At 33.4% G+C, this 19037-nt stretch overlaps 2 protein-coding genes across 2 annotated transcripts; both read right to left on the bottom strand.

Annotated features, from left to right (window-relative positions):
- Nucleotides 1–470: 470 nt before the first annotated feature.
- Nucleotides 471–1159, bottom strand: LOC108781270 (uncharacterized). The gene has a single exon (XM_018549192.1). The coding sequence runs from the start codon at nt 987–989 to the stop codon at nt 660–662; it is 330 nt and encodes a 109-aa protein (XP_018404694.1). The 5' UTR covers nt 990–1159; the 3' UTR covers nt 471–659.
- Nucleotides 1160–1954: 795 nt separating this feature from the next.
- On the bottom strand, nt 1955–18360 carry Dip-B (Dipeptidase B). The gene is made up of 9 exons (XM_018549191.1): nt 18288–18360; nt 17810–18097; nt 13128–13409; nt 9473–9581; nt 5569–5716; nt 3748–4094; nt 3019–3297; nt 2244–2483; nt 1955–2145 (listed from the first exon to the last, which is right to left on the bottom strand). The coding sequence occupies exons 2-9, from the start codon at nt 17824–17826 to the stop codon at nt 1996–1998; spliced, it is 1572 nt and encodes a 523-aa protein (XP_018404693.1). The 5' UTR covers nt 17827–18097; nt 18288–18360; the 3' UTR covers nt 1955–1995.
- Nucleotides 18361–19037: the final 677 nt, after the last annotated feature.

Raw genomic sequence — 19037 nt, 5'->3', positions numbered from 1 at the left:
ATTTGTCGTAATATATAAAAATAATATCATGCAGTTACATATAATTATATAGCACTAATTTTTAAAATGTTGATATTAAAGGTAGATACTCTGTAAAATACAAATTCTATTCAAAAGTCGATAAAAATATATTTATTTATGAAGTGTATTAGTGTTAATGTTAAATTAATTTATATATTTATTAATATATAAATATATTTTTTAATATTATATAACACAATTTGTATCTTAATCTGTAATCATACTTTGATAATAGAGACTACTGTATGATGTACCAACTGAAGGTACATCACTTATTACTGATTTCAGATATACCAAATATATACGAGAACTTATTGACTGCAGATATTTTATGTATTCACTCGATTATTCGATATAAATGCAATTTTTTAAAACTACTTTACTTTATATTTTTCAGTTAAACGAAATGGTTTCTGCAAAGAAAAGTGGAAAAGTAATTTTTATGCGCAATATATTTTTTATTCTCACAAATGTGTACATTATGTTCAATAGTATACAACTATAAAATAAATGGAATAAAATAGTAGTAAAACTAGTAAAGACAGACTTCAATTGATGGCAAGATTAATGACTCGCCATACAAAAATGGTCCTCATAAATCTTCATATCACATGAATATCTCGTAACTTGACGTATTGTCAAACTCGCGGATTCAATTCGTTTCTTTGGACATTTGGTTGACACATTGCTCCCTGGTACATCGTTTCTGAATTAGGTTGACATAGCGACGCAGGTTGGGCAGGTGGATAGGATTGCGCTTGACGCTCACAGGACTTCGTATTTGAATAAGTGGGACATCCAGTGATCGGTGGACAAGGGGTGCCATGGGGATCACAGGAAACTTTGCAGGGCGGGCAAGGTGATATACAGATGGGTTTGCAGTCGAGCTCGCAAACGTATTGCATTTCGTAGGGAAGATCATTTCGCAGTGTCAGACATTTTCCTTGGATCAGATAGCAGTAGGACATAGCTAAGACGGGATTGCCGCTGTACGCGATGCAATGAGGTTGCGATAGATGTCCGTATAAATCGATGTGCGTGTACTTTAAAGGGGTACAGCTACAAACTCCATGCTGCAATCGATACGAAATTGGTCAAGAAGAGAAAGGGAAGAAATGAGAGAGGGAGAGGAGAGACAATTAGAGAGAGAGAGAGAGAGAGACAATGAGTGAGTGAGTGAGTGTGTGTCTGCGTGTGTGAGAGAGGGAGAGAATAAATGAATTTTTTAACATCATTGTTATGAAAAAGCTTCTTAATCCGTAATTAATACTTGCTTACGTGTCTGCATTAACTCGATCTATACAAAATTCATTGTACTTAATTGAGGCGACTGAAGTAAATAATGGATAACCTTGATTGATAGATATAAAATAATGAAAAATTTGAAAAATTAAAAAATATCTGCAAACAATTCATTATGTATTTATTTGCAATATGATTTGAGAGAATGACTATTAATTATCGAATCAGAATCAAATTTAGTAGCTATGATATTACCTATAGCTATTATTCATTATTTATATCACAGTATTACAAGAAGTTTTAAATTACACAAAGAAAGGAATTATTATGAATAAATAATTCATTTATTGATAAAATATGTAATAAAAAAAGATAAATTTATGTTTATTTTTATATATTAAAAGATGTTAAAAATTTACCGATTTTAAATTTTTACTATCTTAGATAAGTGCCTATTGGCATTTCCGCTACTTCACCTACATAGTGTGTGACTCTAGTATAGTTTATTGTGTTCCAAGTAAATCCGTGTTATATACAGCTTATGGGAACTCTGAGGCTCAAGGATTTATGGAGATAATTAATTATTATTTGCATTTCCGGTTAATATCCAAAGTTCTTTGCGCCAGTCATGAATATTAATTGCTTTAAATATATATCACAAGGATATATGCATAATATGCAATATGTATAAAGATATATATAATATATAAAATATCATAGTTTACGTCAGCTTTACTGATTTTTGTTCTCTATTTGATCAAAAAGAAACATTTTGGTTAATGCTAAAATTGGTGATCCAGTTGGTTGTACGGGAAAATCACCGGCACTGCCGGCTATGTCCACGTGACAATATTTTAATGGCTTCTCTGATTCAATACCGTGCTAAAAATCATAAATTATTCAGCAATATATTATACTATATCTAAAAATACGTTAAATTTAAATAAAAACTTAAATAGAAATAACAACAAACATAACACCTTGTCTAATCCGGAAGCTTTAATTAGAAAAGCGGCTGGTCCCTGATGACCTCGCGGAATCTTGGAACTAAGTTGATTTAGTGCTTGAAGAATATCGTCACCTTCTGCACGCCCTTGATGGGTAAGAAAATCCTCTCTACGTATTCGCGATATTTCGAATAGATCGCCAACAGCTTCGCCGGAAGCTTGAAGCTTTTCTGCATTACTAGCTAGTCGTGCCACAGCATTATCCATAGCAATCTATAGCAATGAATATATGAATGCAAGTTCTACATTTTCAAAAATGTATGGATACATGATAAAATGGATCTTTTATCGGAGAATCTTTTACCAACAAAGTATCCTCAGAGAATGAATTATAGCTAACGTCTACAAGCAATTTTGATAACAAAATCATATCATATGTCACGCTCGGGATTCAATATAACACAGAGAAACTACACGTTGCATCTAGATCGTTTCAATATAACACAGGAAAACTGCACACTGTATCTAGATCATTTATAACCCTGTCCAATTACGCTTTCGTCAATGAATCAACAAACATAACTGTCTGTATACATTTCTGCCAGTTTGCATCTAGATTTTAACGTCTAGTTTTGTTATTGTTACACGGTGATAGTAGAACGGGATTGTTTGCTCTCTCTCTTCGTTTAAAATATATTATATTATCGTCCGAGAGTAGTAAGAATTCAAACACAGCTACATGTATTATCTTATTCGGTAAAATGCGATTAAAAAGGCATAACCACAAATATGACTTTACAGTACTTACGGAATATCCTGAACCTGCAGTTAATACTGCGTGGCCTGTTAACGTAGCTATTGTGAAGAGATGAGGATTCACAGAACATAAGGCCATTTCTTTGAGATAATAGAGAGCATCGGCCATAGCCATTCTACCCTCGGCGTCCGTGTTGCCCACACGTACCCTCGCACCGGATTTTGCCGTGATTACCTCATCAGCGACATAAGAGTTCTCGCCTATACTATTTCTTACAACGCACAAAGCGACGACGACCTTTACTGTTGGCGGTTGCAATAAATTCACTACCTGCGATTTATAACAGATTTCACTTATTGTTAGACATATGAAATATTCGTCTACAATTAAAACATTTAAAAAACGCATTACTTTTTCATTATTTGTGTAATTTTAATTCTCGATTTAGCAAAAATGCAGATGTTAAAAAAAAAAACGATAATTTCTGATCTTTTATCATAAATGCATATGATAATAGGCTCGGTGTGCTATATATACCTTAATTGAGAGAGAGAAAGAGAGAGAGAGAGAGAGAATCTGCACATCGAGATCATTAATAGACTACACTGTGCCAGATGAAATAGAATTATGGTTAGCATATGGTGATCATTCAAGAATCTACTAGCTCGTATAATCAAGGAGGAAACTTATTAAAACGACATATTATTAATAGCAGTGAGGTGAAACGCGATCGTTTCAGCATGACGTATGTATAATGCTCGACGATATATTACACGGCACCTGCATGAATCCCGCACAAGCGGCCGCGCCACATTTATCCCTCGACATGCCAGCCATGATGCCCTGGCACTTGATGTCGGCGCCACCGGTATCATAAGTGACACCTTTCCCCACGATCAAGATCGTCTCCAAGACGCAAGTGGGCGGCTCATAAGTCAAAAATATAATTCTACCGGCGTGACGCGGTATTACTGAGGCGGCGCGATTTACACAAGCGAATAGTGGGTATTCCTGAAGTAACGTATCCTGATCGGATATCACTTGCATCGTGACATTCGATCCGCAAAACAGCTCCGCCAGGTATTCCTCCACTCTCGAGGGAGCCATTCTTTCAGGGTCTGCACCACCTAATTTAACACACGAGTAAAAGCGCCACTGACTATTAATAGGATATGAATAGATGTAGATTAAATAAATACGTGTAAATATTAAATAATAGTTTTTTCGTTTTTTACAATTATTAAATAATTAGATACAAAGTATTCTTTTCTTTCTCAAAGTATTTTGCGATTATATCTTATAAAGTTCATTCGATGAAGGTAACAATTTTATGTTTTTGTAATTTCTATTTTGATGTTAATAATGTGATTTTTTTGAAAAATTAATCATTTGCCTTTTGCCTGCATTTAAGTTTTATTTACTATTAATTTATTTTTAATCAATTCAAACTCGTGCGTGCACGCACACGCACGCATATACACACAATTCTCAGTTGCGAATAAGCTTCCCATTTATTCGTTTAATATATTGAAATATAAAAAACTGAAATACTAAACTGAATAGATTGAACTCTTCCTTTTTTGTATAAAGACCATGTTTCAGCCAATTATTTTCAAACAAATACGATATTTTTCATCAGCAATTATTTTCACCATTTGACAAGCTCAGTGTAAGATCATGTTATTTAATTATTTGCATTTTTATTATTATCCTTGTTTGCTCGAGAAGTAATGAATAAATTTTAACATACACGAAACATTATCGATGTTGCAATTAATATATTGTAAGAAACTTCTGTTACTGTAATTTTAGTTGAAATTAATATATCTTGGGATAAAAAATGTGTTACAAGTTTCAAGTTGCTAATTGCAAATATCTTTTCTGTCTGTATCGATTAGTTATATTGAAAATTTTGCGCTTACTCTATTTGTCTTTTGCTTTGGCACATGCGAATAATTCTGCAGTCTCAACTGAGCTTGCGGCAATAGCTAGGTCATCAAAATTTACTTTACGAAATAGACTTATCCACTTTTCTCGTTTTGCTCTAGGTGCAAGCAAATAGCATACGTTCTATCCAAGCTAGCTAGGCGGAAATGGAAGTTTATGTATAAAAGCCATATAATAAAGCATATAAATGCTAAGGGAGAAAGAGAGACGATAAAGGATAAATCCTTTAAACGCTGTGGCAAATATTGTAGAAAGGCCAATTGTTATTAAACTGCCACAGGGAATGAGCACTGTATTTTCCTTCTGCGTTGTACACGAAACGTAAGATTAAAAATGAACACTTAAACTCTCTAAATCGCTGGCTATACTTAAACTTTAAACTCGATAATTCCCGAGGGCTATTCCGACTGAACTTGAACACCGGAACGCGAAGAGCGACGAGTTGTGCTGGATTAACAGGGAGTCAAAAGACCTTTCTCGGACAAGTAGGGAGCCGCGGGCAATTTTCCCCACCAAAGCTTATTTCTTCCGCGAAAAGGGGAAACTCGCGACCGAAGTTCAAGCTCCTCTTCTCGCACAAAGATAGGAAAACCTGCTTTGCTCACTCGATAAACTACCGCGAGTCATGTACGCTTGGGACAGAACAGAACTTACCGATGTCCCTTGCGACGTATCTGCCACTCTCGAGCGCCGAGACCAGTTTCACGATACCCTGAAGCTTCTTACTGCAAATCGGACTCCACACTCCGAGTTGACACGCTTTGTAGCATCGATCCGGACCTATCTCACGTACTTCCAAAGGCTGTGAAAATATAAAATCGCCGGTCGAAGATTATCAATTTTTAAGATACGATAACAATAAATAAGAAAAATAAAAATTTTATCTTTTTAATATAAATTATTTTTACTGAAATATAATAGTATTCTATAATATCATCTCTGTTTTAAATCCTTTATACGCAAATCACATTATGTTTCTTTTTGCATAAGATCTAACGAAAAAAGAGAAGTTCATTCGTCTGTATAGAAAAAATGTACGAAAAACATGATAATCTTCTTATTGAATGAGAACTTCGTAGATAATGGAACTAGAGCTTATACGTATAATTTTTATGAACTTACATGTAAATCAGTTGAAAGATTTTTTAGTTGATTTATATATACCCGGCAGACTAACTTTAATTTTCTTTGCTTGAAAAGCTCCAGTATTTTCGTGTATATATTTCACACATATATATATATATATATAATCTTTTTACATATATATATATTGTATATAGAGATTAAATTTTTTTCAACAAAAAGATTCTACGACCTGACACGTGCGCGGCTCGTTTTATCACGAGCGACCTTTTGTGTTGTCACTGGTGCGCGTTCGTGCAGTTTGCGAGCGAGCGGAAAGAATTGAAAAAGTCGGAAAACTGCTAGCTGCAAGAGAAGCGAGAAAGAGACCGATGCGAGATTCGCGACGACGCGGTGTTCCGATTACGTGGCGCAGAAATTCCGAGGGCGCTTCCTGGTATTTGGGAAACGATGCCCCGTATTTGCGTCGGATGGAAGGAACGAGCGACGTAGGAGAGGAAAGAGGGTCAGAAGAGGGAACTATCAAGAAAGAAGCGTATGAGCTCGGTGCCAACAACGCTCCTGTGCCGCAGGCTGAGCGGTCGGTGAGGCGAGACGAGGGAAGACCCGAGTATTTCGCTAATTAGGTCGCCTCGCCGGCCGCCAGGATTCAGGAACGCCAAGCATTTGCTACTCTTGGTAGGGCAGAGCACTCGGCTTACCCCCCCAGCGTCCTCCTAACCCCTTGCTACACCCCGTTGCCACCCACAAACAAGCCCCGACCAACTGCTCCTCCCTTGGTGATCCGAACTTAGAATTTTAGTCCTTGAACTTACGCGAAAGAATGTCTGTTATGTATGTGCAACGAATTATGAGATAAGCTTTCACTATTAGATAAGCTTAATTGTCACGTCTCGAAAGAAAAAATTAAATCTCTCTTTAAATTCGAGCAAAGTAGTATAACAAAATTAATATGATATTAATGAATTGTTAAGATAAAAATTAGCTTATATTAAATTATATCAATTCGTATCAAAGAATAAAAGATTTGAAATATTTGACGTAAGTACTTAAAGTACTTATTTTTTTAATGATAAATCTATAATCGTCGAATTTTTTTTATGTGTAGAATAAAAAAATTAATTTATATAAAGAAAGACATTTAGCAGAAATGCAAATAAATCATCTATCTTATCGCAAAATGGAAATTTGCTGCTATCTTCGATAAAATCTATTTTTCAACACTTAATGTTGATTAGATAGTTTTTACTTTTTTGAAGAGTACTACTATTTTAAATCTAGAATTTTTCTAGTGCTCTTTATAATAAATAAAGTTCATCCCAGCGAAGATCTAAAAGATTTCATAGGTCTTCGCGACAAAGTCCGAGAACGAGTCTCTTGTCCTGTCTAGCGTGTAATCTACACTGATCACAAGCGTAGTGCCCTTCCTCTTTTCCAACTGCTTTTACTTTATCGGTTTAAGTTATCGCTCTTTCTTTAATCTTCGACAAGAGATGAATGTCTTGTCTTTACTTCAACAGCCGTTGTACTTTATGACGGATGAATCAATACTATGTTAACTCTTATGCACTATTGAGCATTTAAATTTAACAAAAGAATAAATCAATTGCACAATTTTATGTATGTATAAAAATTGCACAAAACGCTACCTCTTACCTTTAAAATATTGTTTCACTTTGTACAAAAGGATAGATATAAATTTGCTTTACACAATGTTGTAAAGGAAATTAATCTTTTGGAATAACAGTAATCTTTATCTAGTCCTAAAAATATATAGTTCCAAAAAATGACTAATTGATTAATACATTACTTTGTTACAAACCTTTACAAAAGTTTTCTGATTTATCAATCACTATTCCTATGCTAGCAAGATATTTGAAATTTGGTATTCACGACGTTTCTAGGAAGACTGTATTCGATTAAATATTTTTAATTGTTGAACGTATGTACGCGCGCGTGAGTGACGTATGTAGTCGATCGCGCGACTCGCGTTGCATGGTAAAGCGATTACTATAGAATTCGCGCAAATCGATCGTGCCGCGTATACTCGTGCCGGATAACTTCCGACTTGGAAGTTCGCATAATAACGCGGATACTATCGTCCGACCGTAATTAACCGCGGCGGCGCTGAGGTTAATGAACAATGGAGCTCGCAATCGGAGTTGTGCAACCCGATATCCTCCGTAAGACACACACTTATCGATCAAGCATAGCCCACGCCGAAATCTGTCCGTGGCAGGTGTTGTTCGATGATCGTGTTGACCGCACTTTTTGCCGTCGGTATCTGTCATCGTTTATTCGAGACATTGAACGAACTTGTTTATCGAAATGTCCGTGGTCTCGGTCGATGTCTTGTGCTGAAGTTATATGTGCTTTGTCGCTGTCATACACATTCGCATCCGAGAAAAATAAATTTTGAAAGCTCAGATACACGGTCGCCTGCCAGCATCAAATAAAATTATAATCAGTCTGCATTGGATGCATGGCATGGATTATCGTACTTGTATTAATCATTGTGAAATGCAAATGTTTGTAAATTATTCACGTATCCTAGCTTTCCATAATTATTAAATAATAAATATCTAGAGGTTCATAGTAATTATCCGATTATATAGCCGTTTGCGAATAGAATCTTATTGGAACGATCGGACATTAATGAAGCAAAATTAATTCTGTTTTCGCAAAATATTATCTAAGGATTAGTTGAATCGCATTGCGCAGCCCACTTAGTCATTAGTTATGGATTAAGATCACAGTAGCAATTTAGTTTAGAGATGAGATAGACGGATTTACTAGAGTTGGAATATGGTGAATAACTTGGGGGCAGCCAATCAGACCACAGCACACCAAACTGGGCTGAAACACGGAGATGAATTCCTTCCAGATACAACTACAGGCTTCCTATTCTGCCAATGTAGATGTGCACAAAGCTATGTTGTATCTGTTTGATTGGTTTAAACGGCTCTCGTATAACCACAACTGTACCAACTATCTGCGAAATGCCTTAACCGGATATATTGGCACAATCGAGTAACGTTTGCTTATCGATTTTCTCGATTTTAGCCAGCGATTTTTCCTATTTTTATTTTTAAATTCTACAATACTATTACAGTAATGTTTAGTACCGATCGATTTAATTTTTCCACATTTAGCAATCGTTATGAGTGGGAAAATTCTGTGATTGCTATTTTCAACTGAATTCAATCAAATAAGCTAATGGAGAGACTCTTTTCTTAAACGTCTTCATGCATAAAGTTCTAATAATAAAAGTAATGATTATTTATTGATCTTACTATAAATTTTCATACATTTTTATAAATACAGTTATAAATTTTATTTTATTAATATTTGAAATTATTTAATATTCTACTTTCCAGGTAAAAGACATTTAAAAAATTCTTATAATCTATTTATTACAATATTGTTTCGACAGTTTATTATTATGATGAATAATATATGCTGTAATAGGACTTACCACGTAGAGACCCTCCAAAGCACCAAGAAGAGTGACTAGCTCAACGTTTTCAAAACGATCATCTGGCAGTAGTACCAACAAAGGACATTTTACGCCAGCTTTTAAAGCCCTAATAAATGCAGAAAAGTCATAAACTCAATTATATTTTGAAGAATTATATATTATTCTAATATAGTATTATTATATTTGATCATACATATAATGAAAATTAATTTCGGAGTAAGATTATATTTTACTTTAGTCTTTCTAATCCAAAAAATTATTACACAGATAAGATAAATCCTGTTTATATGAAATAAAATGTTTAATAAAATTATCGTACATTCGCGATAATTCTATTAAAAAAAAAATGATATCAACAAAAAACTCAATAGGTCAAGAATTATCTTTCTGACAGATTGCTGGATTGATAGTAGAATATACCAAACTAATAATCTAAATTGAATTAATCGAAACCAAGGATTCTTAATGTCAAATAACAATATAACTAATAGAAAGGGCATATAAGAATCAGTTATAAAAATAAGAACTTATAATGGATTTAGTAAGTCATCAAGAGATACCGTAAAAATGGAATTCAGAGGTAGAAGGATTCATATGTATGGGCTCAAAATGAAGTTGGTAGTAATTATGGTGCGGATATATCGTTTATATTCGGTGCTTGTCAGCGGACATCATAATCCACACAGTAATATCGCTACTATAACACCTGCAGTAATACTACACTCTAGAGGACGTTCATGCAAAAAAGAGAAGAGAAATGAGTCCTCTGGGAAAAAGTACAGTTCTCATTGAGTATCTCGAGACACGAATGGTCATTCTCGCTCTCCTTGTATCTAATTTTCATCTTGTCGGATGTAATACAAACGTGAGCTATGTAACTGAAGGTGCCTCTCACTTTTGCGAATCACGAACTATTAATCTATTTCTAAAGTATATTACTATCATGTTTAAACTTTGTTAAACGTTCCTGACGCGTTGCGTGCAATGTCTCGTACTTGGTAATTTCGAGAAACTGTCGTTATATCACGGTTCTCAAATCTCCCGTTCTATTCTCAATTCAACAAAGTACTTCTGATTTGAGTTTGGTACTAATGTCGCGTAGAACCGTGCACCGCTATTATTTCGAGATCTTAAAAGGACTGCAAATACCACGTTATTGCTTATATATGTAACGGAGCGTGATAACAGTTTTGTCCGCAGGAGACATTGATAATAATTAAAACTAAAATAATAAAATTCATACGTTGCGACCAGTTTCCTCTGGAGAATACTTCGTAAGGTTTGCACGAGAAGAAAAATAAATTATAAATTTAAGCGAATTGTACTTTCACATAATTATACAAGAAGCTGGGACCCAAGAGTTTATGAGCTTTATGTTTTATTCGTACCTACACCGCCATGCGTCAATAATGTATGTTTTGTATGTTTAATTAAATGCACTGTATGCCTCAATCTTTTATACAATTTCAAAATTTCTGCTATGTTAACCTATCCAAATTATCTCGCTTTACTCTAAATTAAAACGCATTACGAGATACGTTCATCACTTTTCTACTAACATGCTAAACGTACACTGATCCATGCCAATCTTCCGTTAACGTCACTACTGTCCGCGTGAAAAAAACAGTTGTGCCAAGCGGACAGGAATTTCATTTTTCAATCGAATTTCGGAACGGACAGGCGTATGGTTCGCGCGGAATTTCGTTCGAACATCATTGCGTTTCCCCTATACAGCTATTGGAGTACATACACAAAACGCTGACAATCGTTCGTGGCTCGTTTCGTTGCAAGACCATCATGTCGCTAGTGAATGAACACTTGACAAGCGGGTGCGAAGATGTCCGAAATTGTAAACATACAATCAAGAGCACTTAATTAATTACTCTGACATTGATTTCGATTAATTTCAACGACCTCGAAAAAAAATACGGCGATTTTTTCAAATATATGCAAATTGCCGACACAAGAACGTAGATATAACGTCACTTCCTGGGTATGCTCGCTAAATCCAATTATACCCGGACAATGAAAAACACTGGAATTTGCGCGCTTCGATTGTGGAATTTAGTAAAGTGTCCCTTATATAGTTGAAGAATGCTTATTAGAAATACCAAAGAGATTAAAAATATTGTTGAATTATTAGTGATTATTGTTAAAGGATCAAAAACTTGAAAAAATTTTATCTTTTGCAATAAATATTGATTCGTGTATGTAATAGACAAAGAATGAACATGTAGAAATCTTGTTGGATTGAAATTAAAAAGAGACAATGTAGGTGTGCGAAGTTGCTTTAATATAGCATCGTGTCACTGTATATCGTTTCTTTTATTGTATTGCCATAGCATTTTTATTTTTTCTCAAAATAGAGAGATAACCATAAAACTTGTATAGTTATATCCATGATTCAATTAATCGATAACATGAAGAAACTGAATTAACGGATAACTGTTAGTCCGTAATAGTAATTATCAAGAAGTGTCAGATCAAAAGCTAAACGAAATAAAAGTATAATATGTAAAATGGGCGTTTATTTAATGATCATTTTTATAAAAAGTATGTAATTTTTGTTTTTGTTAAATACTTTTTTATGCAGTACAGTACAGCATATTAAGTATGTCACATGAAAATGAATTTATTAACAATAAACATTAAATATATTAATTATACAGTGTAGGCAATAAAAATTTATAAAAAATATGAATTTATTTGCTGGAAATAGAGAAATATATATATAATTATTGTAAATTTATAAATTACTTTATAATAAAATATTAATTTTCATTTTAATTAAAGCAGTGACGTTGCAGTAAAGTATTATACCTATTTCAACCTACCAACAAAATATAGATAAAAAATTTTATTTCCAGCAAGATTTTTTTACCTTAATAATTAGTTATGGTGGCAAAATTTGATTGCTTTCATCTAAAATATAAATGCAGTAGTGTTGCTACGATAGTAAAATTTATTTTCTCTATTTGCATTTACTTAGACAGATACATTACAGATTATATATGTTGCAGTCCTGTAATTACAATTATGTGTAATAACAAAAAAAAATGAAAAAATTTCTCTCTCGAGTGACTCTCGAAATTAATAATGAAATAAAGGTATATAAGAGTGAAATGTAGTAATTGCAAGTGAGTTACAAAATATGTATATTAGTAATTAGTACTTAAAGTATAATATCGAACGCTTCGATTCGTTTGAGTCTTTCTCAGCGAAATGTGTTTTTAATTATGTATAACATTAGAGTCAACAACAACGCCATGTGTTTTCGAAACTGCAAAAATGCAAGGACTGCGCGTGCAAGATTTGTCCTGGCACTTTGTCCGTACGCTTTTGACACACAATCAGATAATTTAGCTAATACATGGCAACTTGAATGCTGTGTTGTATTGTGATTTCATTACCGGACTACAACATATATACTGCTTCTTTATACTTTTATTCAATGTTTTATATTTTTATTTAAATATATTATAAAATCGTATTTAAAAGCTGATAAGATAAATCGATATATAATACATATGTATTTATATAAAATATATTCCTACAGTTATAACAGTTTTTGTTAGTTCGGTACATATATTCACGTTAAAAAAAAAAATTATAAAAAGGAAGAAAAACGTGTGGGATCACACAAAAGAATTACCGTTTTATTCCCTTCGTGGCTGCCTCTGCGAAACTCCGCACATCGTGATAATCCATGTTAAGCGGACCCGTTGGGCTGTAAATGAGCCTTTTTGCGAGCAAATTGATGGGCAAAACCGCGCCGATCACGCCCAGTGCAGCATCGATCTGGGCCGCAGTATAGAGGACGGTTTTGAAGGGTTCCGGCTCGTTGGATCCAGGGGTACTTCCTGACACCAGAATAATGCCATCGTATTCGCCGCTGCAGATATTCGTTTCAATTTTCAACTGACATGGCATCCATCTGAAATGAATCATTATCCATGTTATTTGAACACCTCACTAATTATTATTAGCAAATCCGATTAGACAAAAGCAAGATAATTAATCGTTAGCGAGAACACGATAGATCCATTGAAGTCAATATAATTACAGTAGAACACAAATTAGCGGAGGAAGATAGAAATCTTTATAAAAAAAAAAATGAGAGAGAGGGATGAGATATTTACTTCATGCCATTTATCCAGTAGAATTATTTACTTGCTAACATTGTGGCCTGTTAGATATTGTATAACACATCGAAGAGTAAATGCAAATGCTTTAATATCATTTTTTAGTATAAATGTATGTAAACAAATTTTAACTATTATTTTTATAATTATATTTGAAATTTTTTGTGCGCGTAATTTTAGTAATACACAATCTTTCAACGTGAATCACAAACAGGAGGTATAGAATTCCTACATTTGTGTTTTGATGTATCTTTCAGTGTTTATGGGACAATGTCGCATTTGATTTTCTCTGCGGGAATGTTTACTCATACATCTGTCTTTTCATATTTGCAATTCCTTCTTATTTTTGCTCGGATAAAATCGTATAAGAGAGCGAACTGAATATTCGCATGTGAAAAGAAATAAAATCACTATGTAACACTTCATGGCGAATTAGTGATGCAAGCGTACATTAAAAGACCAAGATAAATACTACAGTTAAAAATTTACACAGCTATTAAACTGCCAGACGTAATAGTAAAACAATTTAAAAGTTTCCTTTTTTCCTTATTATTATTTTAATTTTTGCTTCAATGTATATTTTCACTTATTCTTTACAGTTTAATCATTCGTACACACGTTTAGTATCGAACAGAGCATAAAGATGCGGGGGGGGGAGGGGGGGAGGTTCCACTGCGGGACGTTGCGACGAGGTAAAGTGTGCCTAAATCTGATTGGCCGTTACTGTACGTGTGGGCAAGTGTGTGATGGTGTGTGTGTAGTTGTGTTGTGTTGTTTAGGCACAGTCGTCCCCCGCATTTCAGTACAACCCCCCTCGCCTATCTTCGGAGCTAATGCTCTGTCCCTATTTTTTTATGTCCATGATTTCAATAGTCTTGGAGTTGTTAACTTGGAGAATCATTTCCATTTTGCGAGAGAGAAAGAGAGAGAGAGATAGAGAGAGATTTTTTGTATACTATCTTTAATTCAAATAATCTGTTATCTTTTTTTTTAAAGGTGGATTGTTACAATAATGAACATATCTAAAATATTTTTGTTTTTATTTCATTATTTATGTAATTTTATATATTTTATATTTTCAGTATCAAATGTCATTATATTAAATTACACTAAACAGTTTATTTTTTGGGGTGGGAACAAGTTAACAGAAAAGGATTAATTAATATTTTTATTTGAATATTAACAAATATTCTTTCATAATAATAATTTGAGATTAAAAAATTACTGTAATTTGTTTTTATTTATTGTATTTTATTAAATGTAAAAATCAACTTATTAAATACACTCACTAATAACGGAAAGTATAATATTGTTAATATTTTTTAAATTCAATTTAATTATAGATATGACATTTTGTTAGAAGGTAAATTTTGTTAGAGTACCGTGTTGCAGTTGTATAAATATTTTATAAAAACATAGTATTCTTATCAATGACTATAAATATTGTTATCTTCTTCTACATTAGCATTAAAACGAAGATATGTATTATTAAATGTACGACTTGGAGAACAAATTAAATGTTTCAGTAATTTAGTTGAATATGATTGTTTAGATAAGATTACTAAAGGTATGTTCCACGTGGAATACATTAACATGATACAATATTTACAATATCTATTGCATATTAAATAATTTTATGCTTTTATCTCGGATTTAGTGTATGTGGCTATATATTTGAACATGTAACATATATATATATATATATATAGAGAGAGAGAGAGAGAGAGACGAATAAAAAAACTAAAAATAATATAATTATAGAATATTTTTATTGATATGTAAACGTTCATATTTCAGAGTAAGAAAGTTTATACAAAATCTATACAAATATTGCTATATGTAAAAAAAAACTACATAAACCTCTTGCCATAATACCACAAAGATTCTTTTTATACAAAAGGAAAGAAAATATTAGAGAAGCAGATGTGCAAATATACTTTATAGGAAATGTACCGCATGAAATGTACGAAAATTTTGAAGGTGGTAATTCCGAAAAATGACGCAGAGCGAGTTGCTATGAAAACATTTGGTTCTTACGATCGTCTAACAAACGACAACATCTTTCGAAGTATTTTGTAGCATCGATGCAGAATTATCTGGGTCAGAAATTAAAAATATTTATCCTAACTATGCTACCTATGTATAATTAGTGTTATAGTTGTGAAGTGTTTCGTTAAGTAAAATCCGTCAGATTAAATTTAATCTGAGTTCTAATCACAATGAAAAGATATACAATTTAATTAGAAGATATTTTATCACAAGTTTGAAGTATTCTTTTGCAATGATAATTAACGCGATCCACGCGCAGATCTCATTTTAACCAATGATAGATTTTTTATACATCTCACCCCGTTCTAGCCTTAACATTTTTCCAGTCGCGAAATCAACCCAGTCAATACTGACTGGTCACAATTCGGGCACAATAACGTTGATTTCTATGGAAGATAATAAATCTCAAGAGTACACATGATATTGCGCACGCGGTAAATCGAACATCGATCGATTGCGAACATAATCTAACAGACAATAATGCTTCCTCGTGCTCTCATGAACGTGTGTGTGTGTGTGTGTGTGTGTGTATACGTCACGCAGTGATAATGAAGTCTTCGTAGATCTACGATCATTGCTACCATCAGGTGTTTCCATGAGCTCGCTTCGTGCAGTTTATGCACGATTCGCTAATAATTTACCCTCGAATGTACCAATATCTATCTGTATCTAGTATTTGCTAAAACTAATAATGGCTTAAAGAAAAGGTGGAAAAATTAAGAAAAGCGCGAATCTTTAGGAATCATAATAATTACTTTATGTAGCGCATGATATCTTGACGAATAATATATTATTTCCATTACTATACGAATGTTAGCACTAATATTTGATTTTACGCATACATATGAGTTATTTATTTAATATAATTGGGAATACCATAAAAAATATACATAGCCTATATATATGGATTTGATTGAAATATTTAAATAAAGGTATTCCCATATAAACCAAATTGTTATCAATTTCACTATTCATGGTGGGCTCAAACATATTAAAACATGATTTATAAAGCTACTAAAGTATATAATGATTTAAAACTGATCAAATGTACTCTTGCAACATATATATAAACAAATAAAAATCTATGATCTCGCTACAGATATTTTTTATTAACGAATTTTTAAAAGAAATCATATTAATAATAATTTGTAACGATTCGATTAGTTTCTTAAATTATTTTATAGATTTCAAAAATTTTAAAAAAGAAACACCCGCCTCAAGTCTTGTACAATTTGAATAAAGAAAGAGATAAAAATAGCATTGCGCAAACAATTGTAATATATTTTATAGGATTTTGATACCGACTTATTTCAGCTGCTAATGAATGAAATTTACTTCTATCAAGTGCATGCACAATGTGCAATCAATCAGAAGTGTGTTCTAAGCTGCGAACTAATGATGCTGGAAACTTTGTAGCTTTGAAACAGTTGGGCATCACTGGGTCTCGCGTAACAATGCGAAACGAACCAGCATTGGCTTAGAGAAATTCGCATTTCTCATGAGTTCGCGCAAATCCGCAAGCAAATATGTTCACGTCACGTTTTCGACATAGACTATCTAATAATTATTCACCAAGAATCTACAATTTACGATGAAATTACGAATTACATGTTAATTGTAGCGCACAATTATAGTAACAACTTAATATAGCACTTGGTATTTTCGATGATCAATATATAATACAAATCGAAGAATAATAGTTATTCTCATTTTAGAAAATACAGCGAAGAATTGGAATACGAGAGATGATAGAAATTTAAAGCACTAGTATATATGTGTATACATATATATCTATATAATATACTCGGATCTTTCAAATGTAAAACCTTTGAAAGCATAATGAATTTATGCTTATACAGCATACATTGAAATGCATATAAAAATCTTTTGTACGAGAGCATTTAATTTTACGCAATGCTATTATTCTCTTTTAAAGTTTGTCAAAACGCGACGTATCTCATATCCCAATCTATATTTTTACTATCATTTTATAAAATTTAAATGGCTAATGTTCGAACCCGACCATCTGCATGAATAATTATTACGCCCTTGTGTTTAAATTACTATCGTCCCGCCAGAGGTCATTCGCATTTATAAAATAGCATTTACCGGCGCATGTCGTATGAGCTTTTCCTGCATTTACCTTGATTCCACCGCCATGATGCGCCGCACCCACGCCGTATACTCTTAAAGGTACTCTGTGTGAGATAACGTACGGAAATGTATACGAATTATCTTCTGCACGACTGTAACGTGAAATCCACACGCCTCTTGATAACCAACGAAAATAGGCGTATGACTGTTCCGTGTGTTCTACACAATCTTGCCGTCGTACTGTCAAAATGGATGTCTCGCGGCCTGATCGAACGCCTCGAAAAAGCGAAGAGCGCAGGATCGAAACCGTATTCGCGGCACGCTTCAAACCTGAAATCTGGCGATACTTACTATAATGACATTGAACATAACTGAAAAAGTAAAAAAAAAAGAAAAGAAAAATAAGGTTTGTGTATATATATATATACACATACATACGCGCATAGATTTGAGAGAGAGAGAGAGAGAGAAAGGATAAAGGGACAGAGATAGAAGAGCACGATAAAAGTAGAAACTGTATACTATACTCGCTCGATATATCAGCTATATTCTCTTCTCCTGCTCGATAAGATTTGTGAGCGACCAACTCGAGAACGCGCGTGCACAATACTAAAGTCTGTGTTATCGCAAATATAACCAACCGTCTTTACCACTACACAGTTACTTTGTCAGGGTAGGATATGTACCGATGATACTACTACCGTTAAACCGCCGCAACGTTGCCAGCGTTCGTGGCCTGCACACCGGATCACCTTGAATTTCCAGTCCCAAAGAGATGCAATGTCGATGGTCGGATGGCCGACGATCTATTTATGGACTGTAACTGTGCAGTATGCTTATCTGACTTATTCGGAATCTTTATTTCATTTATCTATACGAGCTAATTTTATTATATTACATATTGTTTGTTTATATACAGACAATTATTTTGCACAAATGTAATATTTTTAGCGCTACCATTCAGTTACTTAAGTCACTTTTTGGTCATTTTTTTTACAAGTTACTAAAAAACTATCGTCCAAAATGAATTATTATAGTCACTCTTTCTTGAGATGATTTAAAATTTGTAAATTATAAGTTGTACTCGTAAATGTAAATGTTCTATTTTGTTTGTCTTGTGTCCGATAACAATTATTCGTACTGTTGCTTATATTAGTCCGGTGTCTCAACATCTGATTACTAGGACCTGAATGTGCGTGCGAGTTTGCGTATCACGCGCAAAGCCTCTATTCTTGAAAAGAAACGTAAAGGAAAACTAGGGAAATACTATAGTTTAC

The sequence above is a fragment of the Cyphomyrmex costatus genome, unplaced genomic scaffold (assembly GCF_001594065.2).
Source record: "Cyphomyrmex costatus isolate MS0001 unplaced genomic scaffold, Ccosl1.0 scaffold8, whole genome shotgun sequence".
Taxonomy (NCBI): domain Eukaryota; kingdom Metazoa; phylum Arthropoda; class Insecta; order Hymenoptera; family Formicidae; genus Cyphomyrmex; species Cyphomyrmex costatus.
This window is presented reverse-complemented; position numbering and strand designations above follow the sequence as displayed.

Bases quoted from the DNA above. Each gene is read 5' to 3' on its own strand.
- LOC108781270 (XM_018549192.1), bottom strand. From the start codon at position 989: ATGTCCTACTGCTATCTGATCCAAGGAAAATGTCTGACACTGCGAAAT.
- Dip-B (XM_018549191.1), bottom strand. The intron at 5,717-9,472 runs GTAAGTCCTATT...ATATTTTCACAG, and splicing joins CTTTGGAGGGTCTCTACGTG to CCTTTGGAAGTACGTGAGAT. The intron at 2,484-3,018 runs GTAAGTACTGTA...TCATTGCTATAG, and splicing joins CTGCAGGTTCAGGATATTCC to ATTGCTATGGATAATGCTGT.